Below are 26,350 nucleotides of genomic sequence, written 5' to 3' on the forward strand. Positions count from 1 at the left end.
TATTAAGAAGCCTAATATTGAATAACAAAAAACTTTGAAATCTATATAAATAAGTTTATTATTTTTCCTAAACTTAGTTTTAATTTAATTTTGGTGAGATCACACTTTTAAAAATAAATAATATATAAAAATTATATAAAGTTATGAGATTATAGGAAAAAAATTGAAAAGACATTTTTAAGTATATTGAAATTTTATAAAATTTTGTAGAGTATATGAAAATTATAAATTTTTTTGGAAGCCATTTTCTATCTTTATAAAATTATGATTAAAAACTAGCTATATTTTGATTCCTTAAATACATGTACGTCCGCCCCTGAGGACTTAATTGCAAAGAACATTTTTTTCATTTAATAAATCTACTTTTTTTTAAAAAAAAAAAAAAATTAAACTAAAGGAGGACCACAGAGATAAATAAATAAATAAATAATTCTTTATATATGCCTTAACACAATTTAAGACATATCTATTTATCTCCTCCAAACTTGCATCAAATTGTTCTTTTAGCCATCTTAATCATATGATTATGCAAACCCACCCTTTAGAGAGATACGCTCCTCATTTTCTATAAAAACCCACACAAAACAACTCCTCCCTCCCTCCTCTCTTCCCTCTTCTCTCTTTCATCATCTCTCTAGTTTTCATCATTGTTTTCTTTCTTTTTTTGGTGTTTTTCAGGGTTAAGTATGAAGGAAGGCTACTATGCTGCTTTTTGGAGTCCAGCGACCACCACGCACCCCACAGCTGGCTTCCCAAGGTGCTTATCATTCAGATAAGTGAAGAAGTTCAGAAGTTCGTCGAAAAAAGCGGCACGTGAGCCACACATGTGATTCAAAGTAGATGTGTGAATCACACGTGCCTCCACCAGGGGTGATTTTCTGCTGCCACACGTAGCTGTTTTAGATCAAAGGCCATCAATTATTTCAAATCTGACTGACTGCCATGTTTTCAGAGTGACGTGTTTTTCTCACACGCCATGCTAGCCTCTGTTATATGCTTTTTCTTTTTCCATGTATTTATATTTTCTACTATTTACTTTGTTTTAGGGGGTATTTAAGGACAAAAAATACAAAAAATGAAAAATATTATCTCTAAGGCATGTTAAACGGTGTACTCCACTCCATAGGAGAGGGAGACATATTACTGTCTTAGAACTATGTTCTAAGACAGTACATGCCTCACAAACATTTTATCTAGAGGTATTGGACAAGACCATGCCAATCATATGTGTTAGGAAGTTTGAAATGTTAGAATTTTAATTGTATTTCTCAAGTCAAGATTGTAATATCCACATATGAATGAATGAACAAATTTTCACTATAAAATAAATAAATAAATAAATCATATGATTATGCTTAACATTGAGGATTATATCATATGGTTCGATACGGTTGGTTTGTTGCTTGGGAGCGTGTCTGATGTGGATGCTCACCATTTTCAACTTTGGAGCTACATCTTACGCGTTTCCAAGTTTTCATCGGATTTACGCGTGTTCGATGCAGCTGCTTCTTTCCATGCACTTGCAGTGAAGCATGGAAAAGGACTCCTCCATGCGAGGATCCTCTCCATGAACTTTCGGATTACTTTACACAAGCATTTAAAATTTGATTTGACATCCCACAGACTTCAGAAAATAGCTTGCCTTCTGGTCCTTTTAGCCGTAGCAGACCCTCCAGGGTCGTCAACTCCACCCAACCCCAGCGGCACGACATTCTTCTATTTCCCATTCCCTTCAAAATTTCCTTTCCCCAACACAAACCTTTACCATGAAAAGCATTCAAAGACCTCCCTTTGTTCTCTTCCATTTTCTGATTCTTTGCTTGCTTCCACTGAAGATCACATCATCACCAAGAACCCAAGCAGAAGCTCTCATTAAATGGAAAAACAGCCTTTCTCCTCCTCTTCCTCTTCCTCTAGCGTCATGGTCGCTATCCGACCTCAACAACTTTTGCAACTGGACAGCCATTGCCTGCCACACCATCGGAACAGTCTCCGAGATAAACCTCTCCGGAACTAACCTCACAGGAACACTTGCCCATTTCGATTTCAGTTCATTTCCCGATCTCACCCGCTTGGACCTCAACAGCAACAATTTTAGCGGATCAATACCACCAGCCATTGGAAACCTCTCCAAGCTCACTCACCTGGACTTGGGCACCAACAGTTTTGAAGACGAAATACCTTCTGAGATAGGCCAGTTAATGGAGCTTCAGTATCTCTGTCTTTTTAACAACAGTCTGAATGGCACCATCCCCAATCAACTCAGCAATCTCCAAAAGGTGTGGTACTTAGACCTTGGAGCAAACTACTTTTCGTCTCTCGACTCGTCCAAATTTTCAAGTATGCCTTCCTTGACCCACCTGAGCTTGTTCCTCAATTCACTCCAATCTGAATTCCCTGAGTTCATAACGCATTGCCGGAACTTGACATACCTCGACTTGTCTCTTAATTCTCTGACCGGTCTGATACCTGAATCCGTATTTACCAAAATGGATAAACTTGAATACTTCAATCTCACTAATAATCAGTTCCAAGGACCATTGTCGCCAAGTATTTCTAAGCTTTCCAAGCTCCAAGAACTTCGCCTGGGAAATAACCATTTCGCCGGTCCAATTCCTCAGGAGATTGGTTTGATATCTGAACTTCGAATTCTTGAATTGTTCAACAGTTGGTTCCAGGGGAAGATTCCATCGTCTATAGGCCGACTCAAGAAGCTTGAGAAGCTTGATCTTCGAACAAATTTCTTGAGCTCTTCAATTCCTCATGAGCTAGGCCTTTGTACGAATCTTACCTATATGGCACTAGCAGGTAATAGTCTCACCGGAGCCCTGCCTTTATCACTGTCTAATCTGACCAAACTTACAGATTTGGGTTTTTCAGAGAATTCACTTTCTGGTTATATTACGCCTTCTTTAATCACCAACTGGACTGATTTGATCTCATTGCAACTCCAAAATAACAAGTTGACCGGGAACATTCCAGCAGAAATAGGCCTGTTGAAAAACCTCAATTATCTATTTCTCTATAATAATGGCCTCTCTGGATTAATTCCCCCTGAAATAGGAAACTTGAAATATCTGATAGAGTTAGACCTTTCAGGAAACCAATTCCGGGGTCCAATTCCCCAAACATTGTGGAATCTCACAGAGCTTAAAATCTTACAACTTTTCAATAACCATTTTAGCGGCACACTTCCCCCGGAGATTGGAAAAATGAAGTCGCTGACTACTCTTGATATCAACACTAACCAACTGTGCGGGCAATTGCCAGAGACCATTGCTCAACTGAATAATTTAATATCATTCTCTGTGTTCGGCAATAACTTCTCTGGCAGCATATCCAGTGACTTTGGTAAGTATAGTCCTAGTTTGAGTTATGTAAGCTTTTCAGACAACAGCTTCTCAGGAGAATTGCCATCTGAATTGTGTAGTGGTTTAGCTCTTGCGAATATTACCGTGGATTATAACCACTTCACAGGATCATTGCCAGAGTGCTTGAGGAATTGTGCCAAACTCCGTAGAGTCCGATTTGATGGGAACCAATTCACTGGAGACATCACAAACGCCTTTGGAGTTCATCCAAATCTTGATTTCCTCACTATTAATGACAATCAATTTGTTGGTCAACTCTCACCGGAGTGGGGAGAATGTGTAAACCTCACCAATCTACAGATGGGAAGAAACAGAATTTCTGGAAAGATCCCAGTTGAGCTTGCGAAGCTGACTCAATTGCAAGTTTTAAGTCTGAATTCCAACCACTTGTCCGGGGAAATTCCAATTGAACTGGGAAATCTAAGCCTGCTATACAGGCTCAATCTTAGCAGGAATGATTTGACGGGAGAGATTCCTTGGAGTCTTGGCAATTTGAGTGAGCTTAACGAACTTGATTTGTCTGAGAACAAATTCACTGGCAACATACCCAGAGAGCTTGGGAATTGTGATGGATTATTGAGCTTGGACCTGAGCAACAACAACCTATCAGGTGAAATACCGCCCGAGCTTGGTGGCTTGACTTCATTGCAGTACATGTTGGACCTCAGCAACAATTCACTATCAGGAACTATGCCTCAAAACCTTGAGAAGTTTTCATCATTGGAGAGTCTTAATGTTTCACATAACCAACTGTCAGGAAAAATCCCAGCATCATTCTCCAACATGGTTAGTCTACGCTCCATTGATTTTTCTTACAATAAGTTAGCAGGTCAGATCCCAACAAGTAAAGTTTTCAAAGAAGCACCCACAAAAGCTTATGTTGGAAACTCAGGCTTGTGTGGAAGTGCAGGACTGAAACCTTGTTATACAGATTCCAAAAAGCAAAAGCATTCTAATAAAATTCTCTTAATCGTCGTTCCGGTATGTGGCCTCTTATTTCTTGCAACCATTGTTCCTGGATTCATAAAATGTTACCAGAAAATAAAACGCAGTCATGAAGAAAACCGAGTTGGACACTCTGACGAGAAGGCGGAGTGTATGATATGGGAAAGAAAAGGTAAATTCACATTCCAGGATATTGTGAAGGCCACAGAGGACTTCAGTGAAAAGTACTGCATTGGAAAAGGTGGATTTGGAAGCGTATGCAAAGCAGCATTATCAACCAGTCAGATTGTTGCAGTTAAAAGGCTAAACATGTCAGACTCCAGTGACATTCCGGCAGCCAGTCGCCAGACTTTTGAGAACGAGATCCGTATGTTAACTGAAGTTAGGCACCGGAATATCATCAAGTTTTACGGTTTCTGTTCCATTAGAGGGGGCATGTACTTGGTTTACGAATATGTAGAGAGAGGCAGCTTAAGAAATGTGTTGTATGGGAAAGTGGAGCTTGATTGGGTTACAAGGGTGAAAATTGTGCAGGGTGTGGCTCATGCAGTTTCTTACCTGCACCATGATTGCTCTCCACCAATTGTGCACCGAGACATAACTGTGAATAACATATTACTCGAGTCAGAGTTCGAACCAAGGCTATCAGATTTTGGCATTGCAAGATTGCTAAACCCAGATGCAACTGGCTGGACAACAGCTGCCGGGTCTTTTGGCTACATGGCTCCAGGTAAGCAAACAATCTAACATCTGCATTTTTGTTCTGCTCATTTTAGTTACTTAATTAACTACAACATCTATTGAGACAGTTTTTTTTAACAAGAGGTTGATAATTTTATGTAATGGATGTGCAGAGCTTGCTCTCACCATGCGAGTGACGGATAAATGTGATGTTTATAGCTTTGGAGTGGTGGCATTAGAAGTTATGATGGGAAGGCATCCAGGGGAGCTCCTAGCTTCACTGTCATCGTCCCAATCACTTTCAGACAGCACAGAATTTCTGTTGAAGGATGTGCTGGACCAACGACTCCCAACACCAGCAGGCAAAATAGCAGAGGCTGTAGTGTTTGTAGTGACCAGAGCTTTACTATGTGTGCGTGACAATCCAGATTCAAGGCCTCCCATGCGTTTTGTGGAACAAGAATTGTCAGGTCGAACACAAGCTTGCATTTCAGATCCTTTTGACACTATCACCATTAGCAAGCTTACCAGTCTTGAACGAAAAAAGGGAAATGGCATTAAAGAGTGAGCTGTGGTTTAGGTTCGCGAGTTATGCTACCCAACCCCCTACTGTTTCCAACCTCCGCACTCCTGCCTACGTGGCTTTTAATTTTTTTTTTTATTGAAAACGTGTGTCTTCGTTCGTAAGTTTCATTTCAATTTCCCCCTGCCCCCCGCGCGTTCTTCTTCAGTTCTTCCTTCCCCAGTTTCCGTCCTCCACCCACTCCCCCAGATCGTGTCCTTTCGCCGGCCTCACCCTACTCGGCCACCCCGTGTGGCTCCATCACTCCGGAACATTGTGAGTTCATCACTCCGTCCGGCACCGTGAATATTTTCTGTTCCGGGTTCATCATATTCGTACGGCTTCGGATGTTCCGCACCATTTCCACTGGTTTGTAGCTGGTTTGTTCTGAGTATTTCCTGTTCTGAGTATTTTCTATTCCGGCACCGTGAATATTTTCTGTTCTGAGTATTTTCTGTTCCGGCAGCGTGAATATTTTCTGTTCTGAGTTCATCCTCCGCTGGTTTGTAGCTGCTGACCCAATGTCTGTTGCCTTAAAAGGGTAAGAAAATAAAGAAAATGATTTTTATTTTTCTCTTTCCGTTTCAATCTCTCCATTTCTAGCATTACTCATTTTGTAGCGTTTTTGTGTTTATGGATCTGCGATTTGATGTTTATTTGATCTGTGTTTTGTGGGGTTTTTGGGTTGTTGCTGTTATATGAATGCCACTAAGTTTAAGTAACATTTAAATGCATTTTGATCTTCAATGTTACCTAACAAGAACACGAGAATGATTGCCACGGCCGAGATGATCTTGTCCAAGATATTTTATTGTGTGAAAGCCTTCATTTTCTACTTGACTGATTTGTTGATTGTTGCATCAGTTGTCTAACCAGGCCTACCAGCTTAAAAGCCATAACTTCCGTTTTGGGTTGCGTGAGAATCAATTTAGTGTAAATTCCAGTCATAGCCACGTATAAGAACAAGAATCTCTGCCATTTATTGGAGTAGTGAAGAAGAGAAAGTTGTACAGGAGAGCCCACTTGATTAATTCTGTCCTCCAGTTATGCTGCACATGAGGGGTTTTAGACAAGTAGATCACGTGTATAATAAAAGGCCTACAATTACAACAACTCATTGCATAAACAATAATAGGCCCTTACACCAAAACTGGAATAGATAATTTCGTTGAGCCGAAAATAATTATGACTTTTTGCAATTCATATTTCTATAGCCTCAACCTTATATGATCATGACGAGAAAGAATGATGCACTGAATTTCGGCGTCCGACCCATACGGAGTGAAACATAACACACAACAGTAACAGATATTTTATTTATTGGGATTTTGAAGCTGGACTTCTCATTCCATATTGCTTTATATTACAATTTGTTATGAATGTGAATAATTATGAAAGTTTATTATATATGTGTAGGAACTAAATAAATTAAGATATTTGCATTTAATAGTTTGTTGATCTATTTGCAGATGGTACTGGTACTTGACGCTTTTTGATCCTCATATTGCTCCCTGGAATGTGTATGTATTTTGGCTATATTTTGGAGGCTATGGCAGAGGAGTTGAAAGGAGAATCACTTTTGTAAATGAATTTGTATATGCAGTGGATAAATTATTTGTAACTAGGACATGGATGTATAGGAGGCTATGGATAATATATTTGTAAATAAATTAGTATATGAAATGGAGCATTCTGAAAGCAGGTAGTTCATTCATAATTGGGTCATTCCTTACAAATAAGTAGCAAGAATGTTGCATATGAACTTAACTTGTCCCATATTAATACCACCTGGAATGAGCAGCTTCTTTGTATAATAACAGGTTTGTTGGATTGTTGTATTAAAAAAGGGTTGTCCAGCTAATGCAATGTATAATGGCAGAATGAGGGAGATGGGGTCCATGTTTGGGTGAATGTAAATTTTGGTTATATATGCAACATAGTAGCAAGTTATGCAATGAAAAAATGACTTATTTATTACGTGTTGCAAATGGGTTTCAATGCTACGGAGTTGACAAAAGCACTCATTGGGTGGGCAAAGCAACAAATTAAAGTTTTTACACAAAAAGGTAGCGTGGAACAAAACTGGTTTATGGTTAGAATGTAGTAATTTCACACCCGAGGCACTCTAGCCCCCACTAAATAAACAGAGTGCTTTAAACTAGGCACAAATATGAGTTAAAATTATAATATGCTTGTATAACTCAAATTCATAAATAGGCTTTTCTACTAAAAACACTCAATTTTAGTCCGTACAAAACCAAATGATATTCACAACTAAACATATGGCAACTTGATTTTATCTGTCCAAAAATCTTGCCCCACCTTACTTCCAGAGATGCAAAAAAAAAATTATAATCAGCTGTGATAATTATACATGTTAGTGTTTTAGATAAAGTTATTTACATCTAAAACATTTCATGACACATCTACATTTAGAACCAAACTATTACAAGAGATACAATCCAAAATAGATACAAGAAAATACGACAAATCCTATTCTCTACTATCCTTCTGCCAAACTCGCCCTCTTGCTTGTTAAGCATTTGCTCTCTCTCTACTAGTTTGTCCTCTTCTTTTTTAGCTTCATATTCACGCAACAATAAAGCATTCTCCCTCTTCCGAAGTTCATTCTCTCTTGTCTTGTTTACATTATCACGTACTACTGATTGAAATATATCTTCCCAGATGAAGAATTGACATATTGGTTCTCCCCGTAGACAATTCAAGAATTTCAAGTTCCATTTCCAAAAAATTTTGTACATGCATTCAAAAGCAATCCAATCCAAAAAAGGGAGAGGTTAATTACCGTGTAATAATTCAGACAAGCATAAAATTTCCTTCCAAGATTTTTGTGGGTGTGGGAGATCTTTAATGGCAATTTCAAACCACACCAACAACTCGGTGATTCAATTTCATCACAATTAACTATATAGGATGATGATTGACTCGATGCCATAGCAATATCGAACGTAATGACTACTTTAAGCCCAAAAAAATCAGGTTATATATAATAGCAAAAAAATCATGAAAATTTCAGGTAAAATATAGATGTTGTTTTGGACAATCTCTAACATCTTCCTTCATGATCTCAAAATCAGCACTATGTAGTGAAGGCAAAGTACAAGGGGCTTTCTTCCTTCTAGGCTATCTTACATATAGACATATGTTTTGGACAATTACTAATATCTTCCTTCCTCTAAATAAATCAGCATTGTATGTAGTCAATACTCAATTCAAAGCTTACAGTGTTAAAACATGCATATGTGTCTATCAATTAAAATTAGCATTTTGAAAATTGAATTAATAAGCCAACAAAAGGAAGAGAGACATCCAGGCCACCTTAAAATTAAATACTTTTCATTGACAATATACAAATGATAATGTTATTGATGATGATGATAATCTAGTCCACTCAATCTTTCAACGGGTTAATAAGGCTTAACTAGTTAAAAAATTAATATATGGTATCCTGCAGTAACTAGCATACAATGAGATCAGTATAGCCATTGTTTTATACATCCAAGCAGAGGCATATAATTAATTTACTAAAATACCAAATAAAACACACATAACCATTAGCTACAACTAAACAAACATATCTGATATCCAAATGGTTTTGGCAAATTTCCAAACTTTCTAGTTGGCAATTATTTTACATTCAACACTTAACATAGTTCATAACAGAGAGCTTTTACAAAAACAAAATGTAATTTACAATGGATGTAAAAACCTAATTCGCCTGGGTTTGTTATTTGGAGTAAAAGTAAAGGTAAATACTTGGGTTTTCTATCGGATTTTGCTTTTCTGCATTGTACCATAGAAACAATACATGGCCCTTAACATTGGAATTCAGAACTTCCTTAAATTTGAACAAAGGAAAGGAACACTGATACAGACTTGCAGTTCCCAAAAGTTGGCTCTTTAACCTAATTTCTAAAGGAAAGGCCCTTAACATGTGCGACTGAGAAGTAAATCCCATTAAAGTATGGCTCCACAAAAAAATACATAAACTCTGAGAGACAGACACGCAGCATTCAAACGTAAAACTTTAAAATGAATTGGATAAAAAAAACAAACCTTTGACGCCGATTTCTTCAGCTCAAGGGGGTGAGGGAAATGTGTCCAGCGGCTCAGGGATGAAACGGAGAAGGGCTTAGAGAGAGAGCGCATGGGTAAGAGAGCAAAAGCAGTAAAATGGTCTTTGATGGAAGAGCAAAAGCAGTGGTTCAAATGGCTGTATCCTCTTTGGTTTCTTCGCCAATTTGGTTTGCTTCATTTTAAACTGGAGAGACTATAACATACCAGAGTTCTCTTAAGTGTAGAGCAAATACACAATTTCACAGAGGTTTAGAGAAAACCCCATCACGACAAAGCTTAAATCATGAAACCACCCACAATTCCTCAAAGCCAAAATGGTAAACAGAAATAAAATAAAATAAAATAAAATAAATAAATAAAAGAAAAGGAAAAGGAAAAGGAAGAAGAAAATCTACCAATACAATAGATTATCTTGAAGAATTGAAACACAAGCCGAGATGGATAAAAGTACCAAAATCCATAGATAGGGAGAGAGATTGAGACGGAGAGGGGCTCACCTTGAGTTATTGACGTCTACGATGGAGAGATTGGCGGATCTGGTTTTGTCTACGATGTCTGGAGTTTGCAAGGGAACCTCAACCCACCGTTCGAAGTTTGAGAGTGAGAGAGATGGCTGGGGTTAGCACGAGATCCTTACAAAGAGGGCTCGGTGAAAGGGACAGATCAGGACTAAAGGGGGTGAGGGAGATGGGGTCTTCGTTAAGGACAATAAATAGCATTTCTAGGGTTTCAGGGGTGAGGGGCGTCGGGGTGATGGGTGAGGGAAGTGTAAGACCGGGTTGAGGGAGAAAATATGGGCTGACGGAGAAGAGATGGGCCCTGGGGGGAGGAACGATGCAGGCTCGAGCCTGAGGGAGAAGAGGATGGCTGAGGGAAGCTTGGCCCTGGGGGAGTGAAGGGTAAGAGGCAAGTGAGAGAAGCCTGAGAGAAGTGGGCAACTAAATCGACGTAGGTTAGAGAACCGGGTTCGCCACGTCAGGAGTGTGGCATGCGGTTAGAGAATCGGGGGCTGAGTAGCTTTTTCGATGAGATTAATGGACCTTGAGGTTAAGGCAACAAGTATAATACCACTTTTTTCCTTCTTTCTATTTTCCAATATGTTTCAGCTGCAGAATCCAAAGACTTTTGTGATAGTTTCACATGTATCCAATGACTTTTTCTTCTCCCAGTCCTCGTTGGAAATTTGAGGACTTTTGACTTTTTCTTTCCATTCGTGTGATTTGGATTAGATATAAGATGAGATGAGATGGTTTTAGATTAAAGATAAAAATTGAATAAAATATTATTAGAATATCATTTTCTTAATAATATTATTATTTTGAGATTTGAAAAAGTTGAATTGTTTATTATATTTTGTGTGTGAATTTAAAAAAGTTGTAATGGTGAGATGAGATGAGATGAGTTAAGATGTTTTCGAATCCAAACAAGGTGTCCCATTTGGACAGAAAAAGTATTTCATCTTAAAGCTTTCAAAGGTCCTGGCTTGTAATGAGGTGTTCTCTCTCTTGGATACTACGGCTATGTCTAATTACGTGGTTTAATAAATTTCTTCTTACCTAAAAAAGAAAATAAATAAAATAAATAAAGGAGTTTCTTCAAAGGAAACAGTTCTTATCATATTATGAATTGTTTTTCTCATGCCGTAGCCAAATGTACTTGCTTTCTAGTTTATCTTTGATTTCTTTGATAAGTGTTGTGGTAACAGTGTTTCATTAACACGCTTTTTATTTTTGTTTTATGAATATGCAAAGCTTGTACTCACAATGCAGATAACTGAAAAATGTGACGTTTATAGCTTTGGAGTGGTGGCATTAGAAGTTATGATGGGAAGGCACCCAAGGGAGCTCCTAGCTTCCTTGTCATCATCCCAATCGACAATGGCAAGATTAGTCACAGATAATGAAGAGTTTCCTCTAAAGGATAAGCTAGACCAACGTCTCCCACCAACCACAGGCCAAATAGCAGAGGAAGTGGCGTATGTACTAACCATGGCGTTACGAATGGTAAATCATAATCCAGAGTCACGACTCCCATGCGTTTTGTGGCACAAAACTTGTCATCATTACCAAGTTCAAACGTGTCATCATTACCAAGTTCATCATCCTTAAAAAACAAAGCAGAGGGATTAGAGGGTGAGTTGGGATTTGAGTTTCGTTGAGCTTTATGCCTTACATATAATAAGAGCTTTTTTCCTTTTTGTTTTAAGCCCGAGGTTGAGCTATAGTGGTAAGAACTCTGGACCCCTAACGTTAAGGTCTTGAGGACTCGACCATACCATGTATTAGGATACTACCTCATCCAATATGTATTAACGTCTAAGTTATGTTATAACCATTCACCAACCACATTGCATTATCTTTTCAAGGCAGAACACTATGGGTTTTTTTTTTTTCTCACTCCGTACATAATCAATTTTTTTTTTATATAAGTAAATGATTGTATTAATAAAAATAAATATAACTCGAGTACACAAGAAGGTATACAGTAGGTGACACCTATCCAGGGAGAAGAAATATTCAATACCCTAATGTGAAATCCTCACTTATTTTATAGGTTGAAACTTGAATTTTTGTTACATAATGTTTCATGTAAAGAATCTAATTTTTACCATATGCACTTCGCCTGCCATAACCAAATCTGAATGTGATTAGAGTTCAAATATTATTTTTTATTTATTTTTATTAAACTAATTGAGTTTTTCTACTTATAATCTATACACCACATATTTGTTATTGAAAAAATGAAAAAAAAAAAAAGTGAAATAAATATAATGTGTAGTGTATGAAAATGATAAGTAGAATTATTAGGATGAAAATATCATACGTGATCTAGATTCAGCTTATTCGATGGGGGCTAATCATACACTTCTGTCTCTTTTATTATTATTTTATTATTCAATTATTTTAATCTAAATTAAAAATTTCATAACATGACATTCTTGCATAATTTAGAAGAAAATAAATTTAATCAACTAACATAATCATGTAATTTAATTAAAAATCAATTCAATTTTATAAAAATCGATATTCTATTACTCTTTGAGTAAATCTTTATAAAATTGAATTTCTTTTTAATTAATTTACGTGATTACGTTAGTTGATTGTATTTATTTTCTTCTAGATTAAGCAAGAAAGCCATATTATGAAACTTTTAATCTAGATTCAAATGGTAAAAAAGATATTAAAAAAAAAATAGTTGAGTAGTAAAGTAGTATTAAATAGGGGTGCTACCCGCACCATACGGTGCGGGGTAGCCCCCCCCGCCCCCCGCCCCCGCATGGGGCGGATGAGAAAAATCCACTCCGTCCCCCGCCTCCGGTGTGCGGGGGCGGGGTACCCTGTCCCGCATGACGGGGTACGGGTGGGGGGCCAGTCCGTCCGGCCCCCCGCACCCCCCTTCTGGGCCTTGGGCCCAGAGGCAATTTCTGGGCCGAAAATGGCCCAGACGCAATTTCTAGGCCATTTTGGGCCCAGAAATCTCAGCAATGGGCCATTTTGGGCCCATAAAATTATAAGTAAAAAAGAAAAAAAAAAATTTTCGAAATTTAAAAGAAAAAAAAAATGTTATGTCTAAGAGTTTAATACGTAATAAACTAATAATAATAACTAAGCTATTACAAAATTGAAAGGCTAAACAATTACAAAATTACAAACATAAAAGTGTCCAAAGGACATTGTATCAACATTACAAATTATTGAATACAAAATTTTTACAAATCATTAAAAATTGATCATTCTAAAGAGGCTTGTCAGCTGTGGCTTGTCTTTGAGTCAAGAGGTGTGACAGTTGGGGCGGCCCGGGCTTGAACACATTTTTATGTTGCAGAGGTGCTAGACGTCTCATGTGTTACTACAAAAATTAATATTAAAATTAATAACGATGAAATGGAAATGAATATAAAAAAATTAAAATAATAAAATAAAAAATAATTACCAGGTGGTCCAAATCCAGACTGATCACCACCCTCATCGGTCTCCTTAAAATCTAAAATATCCGGAACATGAATATCCTTTCCTATCGTCCAACTCTGTGTGCATATCAATGCCTCTACAGTTGTAGGAGACAATGAACTACGGAAAGGATCCAATATACGACCTCCGGTACTAAAGGCTGACTCTGAGGCAACGGTGCTAATAGGGATGGCCAAAATACAGCGGGCAATCTCAGAAATGATGGGATATTTCTTTGAGGCATTCTTCCACCATCCTAATATATCCCAATGATCATCATCATCTTGGACCATATCCGCTGACAAATAGTTGTCTAACTCAGAAACGACCTCCGTAGATTGTTGGACTAGTGTGGGATTCTGTGCGAGGGTCTTAGTCCACGGCATTCTGCGCTTCTTTGTAGGAGGCCCGGTCACGATGTCTGTAGAAGGAGTTGGGGTCGGTGTATGTGTCTTCGATGTAGTACCACCCTTAATTGCCATAAACTCGTCATACAATTTTTTCAGGGTATCTCGGGCCAATTCACCAATAATGTCAGTCCATACCTGATCGTGAACAAGTCCCAACCCATATAACAAGCCTGAAACTTTCAGACGGGGATCAAGAATAACAGCCACATATAAGAAAATATTCATTCTAGTCAAATCTCCCCAATACTTGTCATATTTTAGCATCATGGAATTTGCCATCCCCCTCATCCTTTCATTGGAACCCCTACGCATATCTTCTAATTCTTCTTTTACCCTACATATTTGTTGACAAAACCCATGGGATGTAGGGTACAAAGAACCAGATATATTCAACGTGACATCATAAAATAATCCAAGAAAATCAACGAAAGTAGAAACTACCACCCAGTCATCATCATTAGGCTTTCGTGATCCCCCGTGCTCATCAAAGTATTTGACATATTGGATGTCTTCATCACCCAATAATTGAAAGGCTGCCTTATATTCCTGGGCCGCCTCCAACATCAAGAAGGTTGAGTTCCATCTGGTAGGAACATCAGTACAAAGACCCTTTTTCGATGTTATGCCCGCAGCCTTTGCAGCAACTTTGAATTTCTCCAATCTTGAAGGAGAAGACCTCACCCATTTCACAGCCATTCTAACTCGGGCAACCGAGTCATCAACATCTTTCAACCCCTCAGTCACAATTAAATTCAAAATATGTGCAGCACATCTAACATGCAAGTATTCACCACCCAAGAATGTCTTATTTGCATCTTTAAGATAATTCTTTAGATATCCCAATGCGACATCATTAGATGACGCATTATCAACTGACACAGACAAAACCTTTTCCAACCCCCACTCCTTTATTGCGGCCTCCAATGCCTTCCCAATCGTCTCACCCTTATGATCAGTTATTTGACAAAATTTAATAATCTTTTTGTGCAGAACCCAATCAGCATCAACAAAATGCACAGTCAACGACATGTAATTCATATTTTGGATAGAAGTCCAAGTATCGGTAGTGAGGCAAACTACCAAACCCGCGAGTTGGCCCCTCAAAACATCTTTATCACGAAGGTACATCTTCTTAATATCCTTTGCCACGGTGTGACGAGAAGGAAGTACAAATCTGGGTTCCAACTCTTGGACAAATTCTTGGAACCCTTTACCCTCCACAAACTGAAAAGGCAGCTCGTCCATGATAATCATACGAGCTAACTTCCTTCTACACTCATCGGGGTTATACTTCGTATACCCCTTCAATGTTGGCCCTCCGGCCCCACTACTCCCATCAGCCATTTTAATATCTAGTCTAGATTGGCCCTTCTCTACTAAGGATTTTAATATTGGACTCTTCTTGCATTGTTCCTCTAGATGGACCTTCAGCTGGGATGTAGCATGTTTCTTATAGTGACATCCATACATTTTCCCACAGTGATTACATTTAGCTTGTGGGTTGTTGGGGTCCCCACCCTCTAGTTTGGTAAAGTGTTGCCAAACTATAGATACAGGTTTCTTGCCCTGTGTGGGCTTCGGAGCAGGGCAAGGTGTACTCGTTATAGGGGTAGGAGTAGGGTTAGTTTCTGGGGTAGGGGTGTTGGCTGGGGAAGGCGAGCTATCACTGAAATCCGAAGACATTCCTGATTTTCCAACAAAAAAAAAAAAAAAATTCAAAGTACAATTCAACACAATCAGCAAAAACTACATTCATAACTATTATTGATGTATTAAGTACTTTTTATATATAATGATGATAATATGAATGGCTACACTATAATAAGTTTTTACACCTCATATAAGCAATTCCAAATAATTTGATTAGGAAGAGTCGAAGAGAGATGCTTCATATTTTTAATAGGCATTATTTTAATAGGCCATGTTAATAGGCATTATTTTAATAGGCCACTTTAAAATAGGCATTATTTTAATAGGCCACTTTAAAATACATTTTTTAATAGGCATTATATTATTTAGGGTATCTCATTTTTACTTTTCATATATTTAATTTTATAAAATTCATTTCTTAATAGTTACTGACATTAATATTAGTATATTGGTATATCTTTTAATTTTTTAAAATCTTGAAAGATGTTTAAAAAATTTGAAAATGAGATATATGTTAAAAAAAATAGTTTATTTACCACATGACAAAAGAAATAATAATTTATGACAGAAAAATATATATTTTTTCGAAATTTACTATCTTACTAAAAAAACTATCTTATTAAATTTTCACTTTAATAAGAAAATTTATTTTAAATATTATAATATTTTCATCTCTTAATTTTTGTCCAATCATTTATCTCCATTCCAACGTCTAAAAAATATAAAAATAAAAGCAACATTCATAACAAGTAACAACTCAAATTAGGTATGGGAGACAGAGACAAGCATCCAAAACGTGATGATTTAGGGGTTTCAACCCCTAAATCAAATTAGGGTTTCGGATTTGAACCCCAATCCGAAACCCTAAATTGATAGGGGTTTCAACCCCTAATTCAAAATTAGGGTTTCGGATTGGGGTTCCAATCCGAAACCCTAATTTTGATTTAGGGGTTTCAACCCCTAAATCAAATTAGGGTTTCGGATTTGGGATAGAATTTTTAAAATTAGAGACATTTAATTAGGGTTTCGGATTTGGGATACATTTAATTAGAGACAAGTAACAACTTTAAAATACATTTAAAACTTTTCAAATCTGATAAAAATGCAACTCTGATAGAATTTTTGTCCAATAATTTTGATTTAGGGGTTGAAACCCCTAAATCAAATTAGGGTTTCGGATTGGAACCCCAATCCGAAACCCTAATTTGATTTAGGTTTCAACCCCTAAATCAAATTAGGGTTTCGGATTGGGGTTCCAATCCGAAACCCTAAATTGATAGGGGTTTCAACCCCTAATTCAATTTAGGGGTTAGGGTTGGGGATTGGGGTTCCAATCCGAAACCCTAAATTGATTTAGGTTTCAACCCCTAAATCAAAATTAGGGTTTCGGATTGGAACCCCAATCCGAAACCCTAACCCCTAAATTGATTTAGGGGTTTCAATCATGAAACCCCTAAATCAATTTAGGGGTCCGAATCACAATGCAATTAACAAAAACAAAAAAAATAACAGAGCATTCAATCGGCAATCCAAAATTTTCACACAATCCGAAGACATCCACAGCACACAATCCAAACAATCCCATCCTCCATCTCCGATTCAACCCCATCCTACCTCCAATCTCCGATCAAAACTAAAAAAAAAATAAAAAATAATAACCAAACGGAGAAAATCAAAAGGGGAGGAGAAATGTTACCGTGCGGCGTGCGGCTTGCGTCCGGCCTCGTGCGTCGTGCGAGAGAGAGGGATGATGGAATACGTGCGGCGGCCGGACTGGTTGCCGGTGGGAGGAGGGAACACCGAATGGAACGCCGAAGGGGGTGAAGCCGTGAAGGGACTCGGGAGGGGAAGGGAGGGCCCGAGGGGAGGGGAGGGGAGGGGAATCAGGGGATCGGGGGGGGGGGGGGGGGTTGGGTTATGGGTTAGGGTATTTAGAGAAACGGCGCCGTTTTGTCCACTACAAAACGGCGCCGTTTCTCTTATATAACTTATATATATATAATATATATAATATATTATATATTTATATTATATATATAGATGCGGGGCGGGGGAAACACGGACCGGGGGGGGTCCGTTTCCGTCCCCCGCCTCCGCTGGGGGTTGGGATACGGGCCGGGGCCCCCCCGCCCTGGCCCTAACGGTGCGGGGCGCCCCGCCCGCCCTATGCGGGGGCGGGGCGAACGGGGCGGGGCAGCGGGTTCCGGGGCCCCGCTGCCCACCCCTAGTATTAAATGAGGTGTAAGGATATTATTACCCTATTCGATTATCCTTTGGGTTATTAGGTTTTATTCTTATATGGTTAAGGAATGACGGTCTTGAGAAATCACACCTAAATCGTGAGGAAAATCGCTCTTCCTTCCATTCAAGCTCGGGTAAAAATTAATTAGCGAATTGACCGACAAATCTCCACCATATTTTCAGTCATTTGTTATATTGCCTGCATAGGATGGCCTCAGCATGGTCATTTGTTGTTCCTAACTCCTCTCAAAGCATCAAATATGTAGTCATCTCACATTTATGGGATCGGTAGTTGGTGAGAAAATCACCCGTTTGATTAAATATGCACCAATAAATTTTTACCTCTTATTTTAGTGTGTGTGCTTCTAGAGGAGCACGTATGCAAGAATAGGATGAGATTCGACTGGTCCGTATCAGAGAAACCAACCAGACTAGCCATTTTTGGATGGTCCGGTCCAGTCTAGTCTAATTTTTATAGAATTGAACTCATTAAGTCCAGTGCCAGTTTAAGGGTTTTTCACTTAAGACCAGACCGAATGAAAAATAAATTAAAAAAATATTATTATTTATATAAATAATTGTATAAATTAATTATATAATTATTAACTAATACTAATATTTATAATTATATACTATTACTAATAGTCTAATATGGTATAAAAAAATAATAATAATACTAATAGTATGATATAGACTATAATTATAGTTATACTAAATCATTATAAGTAATACTAATATCTAGTTATACTAATAGTCTACTATTAATACTATTATATAGTTATACTAGTCACTATAATTAACACTAATATATAGCTATACGATATAGTTGTACTAATTAGTCTAAATTCTAATATAGGCTATATAGGTATAACTAATACTAATATTTATATTAATAATAATACTCTAGTCTCTAATATAGTAATGTAGAATATAGTTATACTAAATCACTAATTCACTATAACTAATGTTGGGAGGATTTTTTCCTGAAGGTGCAAGCCCAACCCAATTTATGGTGACACTCTGACTAGGATAAGGTTGAAGCCTACTTGACCCTTTGACGGCCCATTAGGGTAGCCCTCGACCCGATATGGCATAGGCCTAGTTGATTGGTTGGGTCCGCCAACATGCAGAGAACATCAGACCATCCATTTCCCCAACGTGGTAAGAAGAACACGCCACCTTGATGGGATTCTATGTTCGGGCAACTCCCCATCCCAATGGCCATGCTATGTTAATTATCCATGCCAAGGAGTCACGCTGCATTAAATGAGCTCTGTCAAGAGGAGTTCCCTCGTTCAGTTGTAGGGCATGTGTTGCTGACCCCAGGGGCAGATATAAAAGCAGCCCCAAGTGCTGGGTAAGGGGTTCAAACTCACTAGACTCTCCAAGAAATCTTCTTCCTTTAAAAATCCCTAACTAACTTAAGTATTGGAGGTTCTATATGGCCAACCCCCCTCCGGTCACCGGACCCTGGAGTGTTTCCCTGTGTGCAAGAACAGGTTGAAAACCTGAGTCGCCGAGGATCCAGCGAGCTCAAAGGCACACGAAACACGTCGTTAACAATTAATATTATTAATATATAGCTATACTAATAGTCTAATACTAATCATAATAACTAAATCACTATAAGTCTATAACTACATATATTTAGTATCAATGTATTATTATATTCTTTAATATATAACTATAATATATAGTACTAGTATATAGTAACATATTAACATATTATAAGAGTTATAGTATAAATTATAATATATGTATAAATTTATAATAGTATTAGTGTAGTTAACTTAATATGTTAGTATTAAATCACTATAACTACATAGATTATTAGTAATAAGAGTATTACTATTATTTAATATAGTATTACCAATTTATCACTAACATATAGGATACTACTAGTATAATTATTAGTTAATATAGTTATAGTATTAGTATTAGTGTAATAGTGTATTATTAATTTATTAGTTATAGTAAATAAGTTAATAACTAGTATTATATACTAACAGACTAATAGTATTAATTTATACTCATATATATTATATGAGCTTCTTGGTGCAAATTGGAACTAAGTTGCTAGTTTGTTATATGATAAATATTAAATACTATGATTGATAATATTGTTTAAATTATTTGGATGGATATAGAAAATTTTTTATTTTTTTGTAGTAAAATATTTTATTCAAATTTATTGTATATAGACAATTTTTCTTTTATACTAATTTTTATTTTTCTTTCAAGTTCTTTTTTGATATTTTTGATTTAAAATTAGATAAACTGTTAGTGAGTTTTTACCGTTAGGCTAAAAAAGATGGGATATAAAGATGAAGCCATTAGCCCATTTGGAACAAGGTTAGACCAAACGGAACCAACTGGACCGCCCCGATCCTTATAGCTGCTCGGTCCGGTCCAGGATAGAAAAACTTTAGATCGAATGGGTCTGGTCCAAACCCAATCGGATCAGATCAAACTCCCCCTACGTAAGAAGGAAGTTTGAGTTTGATGTAAATGGATAAAATATCTTCTGCCTTATATATAATTATCAATAAAATAAAAAGTTATAAGGAGTCGTGTAGTCTCACTTGGTCTAGTACATCAATGAAGTATTTGCAGCCACTTTCTACTCCAAATCAAAGTGGCATATTTTTTATCTCACCTTAGCCCTTGCTATCCACACAGATCTCTAGTTTCATGGACCCTTCACCACTCATGCTTCCATCACCTCTAAACCAAATAGGCATCCCCTTCAGTCTACATCAACAAGACTGGGTCAGTTCGTCTACTTTGCTTGGCAAATCTCGCCAACCCATTTCAATCTATTTGCATAGAATTTGCTCGTAACTGTATGTTAGGAAAAATTCTCTCCAAGTGATAACTCCTAAAAATTATTTGCAAAGATATAAACTTTAGAGCTATGAAGAGAGCAAACAATTAAAATTAAAAGTAATACTACGAACAGTCGTAAAGTACGCAAGTATTGCGTAATTATTTTAAAAAAGAATGGAATTTACAATTAAAAATTAATTTTTTATCATATGAATCTTATATTTACTCATTTTTTAAAAATGATTATGAGATGTTTATGCATTTTAAAACTGTAAATATTTAAAATTAAAACTCATACTTTATAGCAGATAAAAACTATTACTACTTTAGCCAATCCTTAAAATCTCAACTCAATATAATGATTACAAAAATTTTATAAGCAGTCACTTTTATGTATTCATTATACACTCTATTAATGTGATTAGCTGTATCACTTATTTTTAGTACAAAATAACTGTTTTGACTAATCACATTACTAAAATACGTAAAGAATACATAAAAATGACTGCATATAACAGAATTCTAATTATTATTTAATGACTATGTATTGACGTGGCTAATGATTTATATTTATTTTAAAATAAATTTTTTTATAATATTATGAATCACATTAGATTATATAAATATATAAATTTTATTATATAAAATTTCTTATACACCAAATATTTTTCTAATAATAAATAGCGTGTATTTTACTCCCAAAGAAAAATAATAAATGTAGAACAATTAATCCGAAATGCGGGATAGATTAGAATGTGTATCCAAACACCCCTAAACCCTCGCAAACCCTAGAACCACAGCAGCAGAGCAAGCCGCCGTCACTCATATATAGCCCGCCATTCACGTTCTCCAAAGGGGAAGCAAGTGTGTGAGAGCGAGCGCAACGCGCAGGCAAGCGATCAACCGATCGACAATGTCGAAGCGAGGTTCGTATCGCTGTTTGTCATTTTCCTGCACTTTCTCATCAACCAAATGGTACTTTTCACTTCTAACATTCTTCCACTTTTTACAGGTAGGGGAGGATCTGCGGGGAACAAGTTCAGGATGTCTCTGGGTCTACCGGTGGCTGCCACGGTCAACTGTGCTGACAACACGGGGGCGAAGAACCTGTACATCATATCGGTGAAGGGAATCAAAGGGAGGTTGAATCGGCTGCCCTCCGCCTGCGTGGGAGACATGGTCATGGCCACCGTCAAGAAGGGGAAACCTGACTTGAGAAAGAAGGTCCTTCCCGCCGTCATCGTCCGCCAGCGGAAGCCCTGGCGCCGAAAGGACGGTGTCTTCATGTACTTTGAAGGTAAGCGTCCGAAAGACGTCGTTTTTCTCGCCAGTTTTTTTTTTCGATATTATGTCTGATCTTATGTTGCATATTTGTCTTTAGAGGAGCCCCGTCACGTTTGTTAAGAACTAGCGTTAGAAAAAAAAAACACGCTTAAAATGACCGATCAAGAATATATATATGCGCTGTAAATGTGCCATGGTTTAGTTGGTTTGGAAGATTACAGTAGCTTAGGATTTTTGTTTTCTGTATGGTATTTTGTGGGCTCCCGTGGATTGTGGAGAATATGTGACGTAGTCAGCTGATTTATACTCGAGTGGAATGGGGATTTTGTATTCACTGGTGTTTCTGTATTTGTGGTTCTATGGATTTGTGTAGTTGACACTGATTATTTTTCAATGAAGGGCGGTCTCCCAGTGGAGCCTTTAGATTGCAACATTCACCATACTTGTGCTTGCTTTTATTAGAGTTTATCATGCTTTTTATTTTCAGGATTCTGTCATTTGGTTGAGTTAGTATTTTATTTTCATTTTTCTATCCCCTTTCACGTTCTTCATCCAGCTGTGCTTGCCTATTGGTCATTTTTTAATTTGCTTCAATATAAAGAAAAAGATGAGTGCCCAATTAACTAGTTGGTCATTCATTGTTAGAAGCATACATCAAAGAAAATACCAGCTTTAAACAGTACGATGTTCATCTCTTGCATTGTGCTACCTGTCTTCTGGTAATTGTATTTCTAGAAATGGTTGATGTCTTTTCCTATTGCTTTGTTTGTTGAAGCGCTTCATGTAGCGGGGTGACCCTTTCTACAAAATAGATGGGAAATTAGGGATTAGGAGTGTAAATAATTCGGTCTGGACAAACACAACCGACCAAAATGAAATTTTTGGTTCGGACTGGACCGGTTGGTCTCGGTCCCAAAATGTGGACCGATGGCATTCTGTCCGGTCTCGAGGTCTACAAATTTTGGACCAGACCAAACCCCTATATATGTTTTTAAAATATTTTTAATAATTTAATATATCATTTTTATATAGTAATTATATAAGTTAATGGTGTAATTTTCTATAAAATAATATATGCTATCAATTAATAATAAATTATAAATCATGTAATAATTTATGTCATTATATGTAAATAGTTAATACATTATATATACATACATAATCTATTTACACTTAATTAAAATAATTAGGTAAATTTTTTTTAAATACCTAAGCTGCAAGCAAGCTGAATAATCTATGTACAATGAAATTTATTTGATATTCATTAACCATATATAAAATGTATGACATTATTAATAATTATGCATACTAAAGAGTAAAGTCTAAGTTAGTAAGTGGTATGTTTTTAATGAGTTAGTTACATAATCCACATTAATAATTCACTTAATTTTAATTTAGTAATTTAAATAATTTTTTTAATTAATTTATTTGAAAAAAAAAAAGATGAAAAAAATAATAAAATAATTAGACCAGACCGAGTGGACCGACCAAACCAATAGCTACCGGTCCAGTCCAATCCCTATGGATGTTTAGATTGGACTGGACCGATTTACATATTAGGGATCTTTAAGATGGGAATGAATGTTTTTTGTATGATTAAATGAAAGCAATATTTTGAACGGATCACCAAGTTTTTAGCTTGGCCTTGGGCTGTCTTGACAAAAGATTGTGAATATTGTGATCCTAATTAAGATACTCTCTCTTTTTATTCATTTTTTCTGTCATTTGGTTGGTAGATGTCACATATTTGCTTATTCATTCACTTCTTACAACCAGCTACCTTCAGTTTCTGAGTTCTTGTTTTTGGTTTTTGCAGATAATGCTGGGGTCATTGTGAATCCCAAGGGAGAAATGAAAGGTATCATCATCTGTTATATCTGTTCTATGAAATGCTATAACCTGAAGCTTATCGGGAATCCGTTGATCTTAGTCACGTCTCATAGATTTTTTTTTTTTTTAATAACTTGGGTGGTGTTATGAGTACCTGCTAATCCTGGGGAACTTGCATCTCTAAAAGCGTGTTTAAGTTTATGTCTGTCACTGTGTTTAGAAAGAAGAATTGGTTGTTTTTTATTTATGTAGTTCAGTTATTTATTTTGTGGTAAGGCAGGACTTATTCACATTTAGCAGAAAAGATGATAAGCTTTTCCAGGCACAATTGTCGTGGTGGGAGGGTCTGATATTATGTGTTGGTTGTCCAGACAGCAATCTCATTGAGCTGTAAATTATGGGGTCTCTCATTTTCCCCCCTTCTTTTTTGTTATGATTTTGATGGGGTTGCTCTTGTGGTTATTGTAGGTTCTGCTATCACGGGTCCAATTGGGAAAGAGTGTGCTGATCTCTGGCCAAGAATTGCGAGTGCTGCCAATGCTATTGTCTAAAAGTGAATTCTAAGATACTGGTTTCATGATTTGTCGGTGATTGTAGGTTTTGAATCTTGTTTTGGGAGTTTTGTTTGGCTTATATAATCATTCTGTGTTTTAGGACAACTATGATGGTTAGATAGTTGCAACTGTTCAAATTTTGTTTACAATTTAGGTCGCCATTCTAATATTCATGCAGAGTCTTTGCATTGTTGTTGGTGATTTCATCTTGGCATTTGCCTCCCTTCAGTTAAGCAAGTTTTGTGTGTGTGTGTGTGTTTTTTTTTTTTTGAAATCAAAATAACTTCATTGCTCAAGCACAAGTTTACAAAGAATCAAAAGACACTACATGCCTAATACAGTCAGGTACTCCTCAAGATCATAGAGATCAATATCACTGGAAAGAGCATCCTTGGCAAGCAAGTGAGCTGCCAGATTAGAATTCGGTCTTGCATAGTAAAACCTCCAAGAGGCAAATGATTTTAACACCTCTTTAGTATATTCAATGATTAGACCAGCTTGGCTCCAATCCTTTTGAACTTTTTGCATCCTTTCCACCACCTGCATTGAATCACCTTCAAAGATGATATCATGAAAACCAGTCTCTTTACAGAATTATACAGCCAACAGCATAGCATATGCTTCTGCTGTGAAGGGAGAAATTCTGAGGTTCCTTCGTGCTCTAAGGGTCCCGTGAACCAAACCATTACAATTCCTAATAATTGCTCCAATACCAATTAGACCCATAGTCTCATTGACAGAAGCATCCCAATTCATTTTATATGCCCGTCCGGAGGTTTTTTCCATCTTTGTGCGCTGAGAGAGCACCCAGTTGCTATAACATTAGGACCATTCTGCTTAGCCTTTATGGTGTTGAAACATCCTAGATCATCTTTAGCTTTTTGAACAATGGAGTTAGGGTGTCTAAACTCCTTACCAAACATGAATTCATTCCTTCTTGACCAGAAAAGCCTTGCAATCATCCCTACTTCCTCCAACACACTCTTTGGTAGTCTGTCTGTCATTTGCTCCCAAATAGATTTAAAGGTTACACCTGCCAGAGAAAGCTTCTGTACTGGTCTACTGGCTTGATTCCAGACATCTTGAGCTGCATTACAACTCCTGGACACATGTTATCCTCTCTGATTTTCCTTTTGAACAGGTTAGAAAAAGTAGGTAAAACCTCATTACAAGCTCTTCATAGGAACATCCTCACCCTATTTGGAACCTGCAATTTCCACAGGATTTTCCATGAATCATTAGGAGCAAGGCCAGCTAGGGTACCAACCTTAAGTTATTAGACTGTATCTCTCTATGAAGATGGTAGGCACTGTTCACAGAGAATATGCCATTTATGGTTCCTCCCCAGATCACACGATCCTCTCTATTTTCGAGACTGATAGGGATTGTTTTAATAGTCTCCACCTCTTGCTGAGAGAATAAACTTGAGAGCATGATATCATTCCACATCCTGAGATCTAGATAAATTAAATCAGCCACCATCTTAACATTAGCTGTGGCATCAGTCCTTGTATGTGGGGCAAGAAAATGAGGTCGAGAGAGCCATCTGTCCTCCCATATCTTCACCTGTTATCCGTTGCCAATCATCCATTGTAACCCCTCTTTTAGAAGTTGATTTCCAGCATGCATACTCCTCCAGGCCAGTGATGGCCTTAATATATTCGCATCCAGAATAGAGACTTTTGGGAAATATTTCTGTTTAAGAATAAGAGCAGGGAGAGATTCAAGGGATTGTAGCACTCTCCACCCATTTTTTGCTAGGAGAGCAAGATTAAAGCTGTTAAAATTCCTGAACCACAGTCTTCCTTGATCTTTTGCTTTGCTTAGCTGATTCCCTTCAGTTAAGCAAGTTTTGTGTGTTGATCAGATGGTGTTACGATTTTCACCAACACAATGAGAAAATGACTAGGACTTCAATTTTTGGAGAATGAATTGATCTTAACATGCC

General features: G+C 37.2%; 2 protein-coding genes and 1 non-coding gene across 4 annotated transcripts; all 3 read left to right on the forward strand.

Moving 5' to 3' along the window:
- Nucleotides 1–1,463: 1,463 nt before the first annotated feature.
- Nucleotides 1,464–5,675, forward strand: LOC122305382 (MDIS1-interacting receptor like kinase 2-like). Its single transcript, XM_043117878.1, has 2 exons — nucleotides 1,464–5,046; nucleotides 5,171–5,675. The coding sequence occupies exons 1-2, from the start codon at nucleotides 1,767–1,769 to the stop codon at nucleotides 5,563–5,565; spliced, it is 3,675 nt and encodes a 1,224-aa protein (XP_042973812.1). The 5' UTR covers nucleotides 1,464–1,766; the 3' UTR covers nucleotides 5,566–5,675.
- On the forward strand, nucleotides 5,671–24,608 carry LOC122305384 (60S ribosomal protein L23). 2 transcript variants are annotated; one of them, XM_043117881.1, is made up of 5 exons: nucleotides 5,671–5,676; nucleotides 21,631–21,660; nucleotides 21,747–22,031; nucleotides 23,835–23,876; nucleotides 24,317–24,608. In XM_043117881.1, exons 2-5 carry the CDS (start codon nucleotides 21,648–21,650, stop codon nucleotides 24,397–24,399), a joined length of 423 nt encoding a protein of 140 aa, XP_042973815.1. In that variant the 5' UTR covers nucleotides 5,671–5,676; nucleotides 21,631–21,647; the 3' UTR covers nucleotides 24,400–24,608. The 2 variants fall into 2 exon arrangements, with proteins under 2 accessions (XP_042973815.1, XP_042973814.1); XM_043117880.1 differs by lacking the exon at nucleotides 5,671–5,676 and having other exon boundaries at nucleotides 21,494–21,660.
- On the forward strand, nucleotides 22,603–22,745 carry LOC122305965. Its single transcript, XR_006241390.1, has one exon. It is a non-coding gene; the product is annotated as a small nucleolar RNA snoR137 (small nucleolar RNA).
- Nucleotides 24,609–26,350: the final 1,742 nt, after the last annotated feature.

The sequence above is a fragment of the Carya illinoinensis genome, chromosome 3, assembly GCF_018687715.1.
Source record: "Carya illinoinensis cultivar Pawnee chromosome 3, C.illinoinensisPawnee_v1, whole genome shotgun sequence".
NCBI classification, from domain to species: Eukaryota; Viridiplantae; Streptophyta; class Magnoliopsida; order Fagales; family Juglandaceae; genus Carya; species Carya illinoinensis.

Coding starts and splice junctions, on each gene's coding strand:
- LOC122305382 (XM_043117878.1), top strand. CDS start 1,767: ATGAAAAGCATTCAAAGACCTCCCTTTGTTCTCTTCCATTTTCTGATT. Junction 5,047..5,170: donor TTTTGGCTACATGGCTCCAG/GTAAGCAAACAA, acceptor ATGGATGTGCAG/AGCTTGCTCTCACCATGCGA.
- LOC122305384 (XM_043117881.1), top strand. Junction 22,032..23,834: donor TGTCTTCATGTACTTTGAAG/GTAAGCGTCCGA, acceptor TGGTTTTTGCAG/ATAATGCTGGGGTCATTGTG. Junction 23,877..24,316: donor TCCCAAGGGAGAAATGAAAG/GTATCATCATCT, acceptor TGGTTATTGTAG/GTTCTGCTATCACGGGTCCA.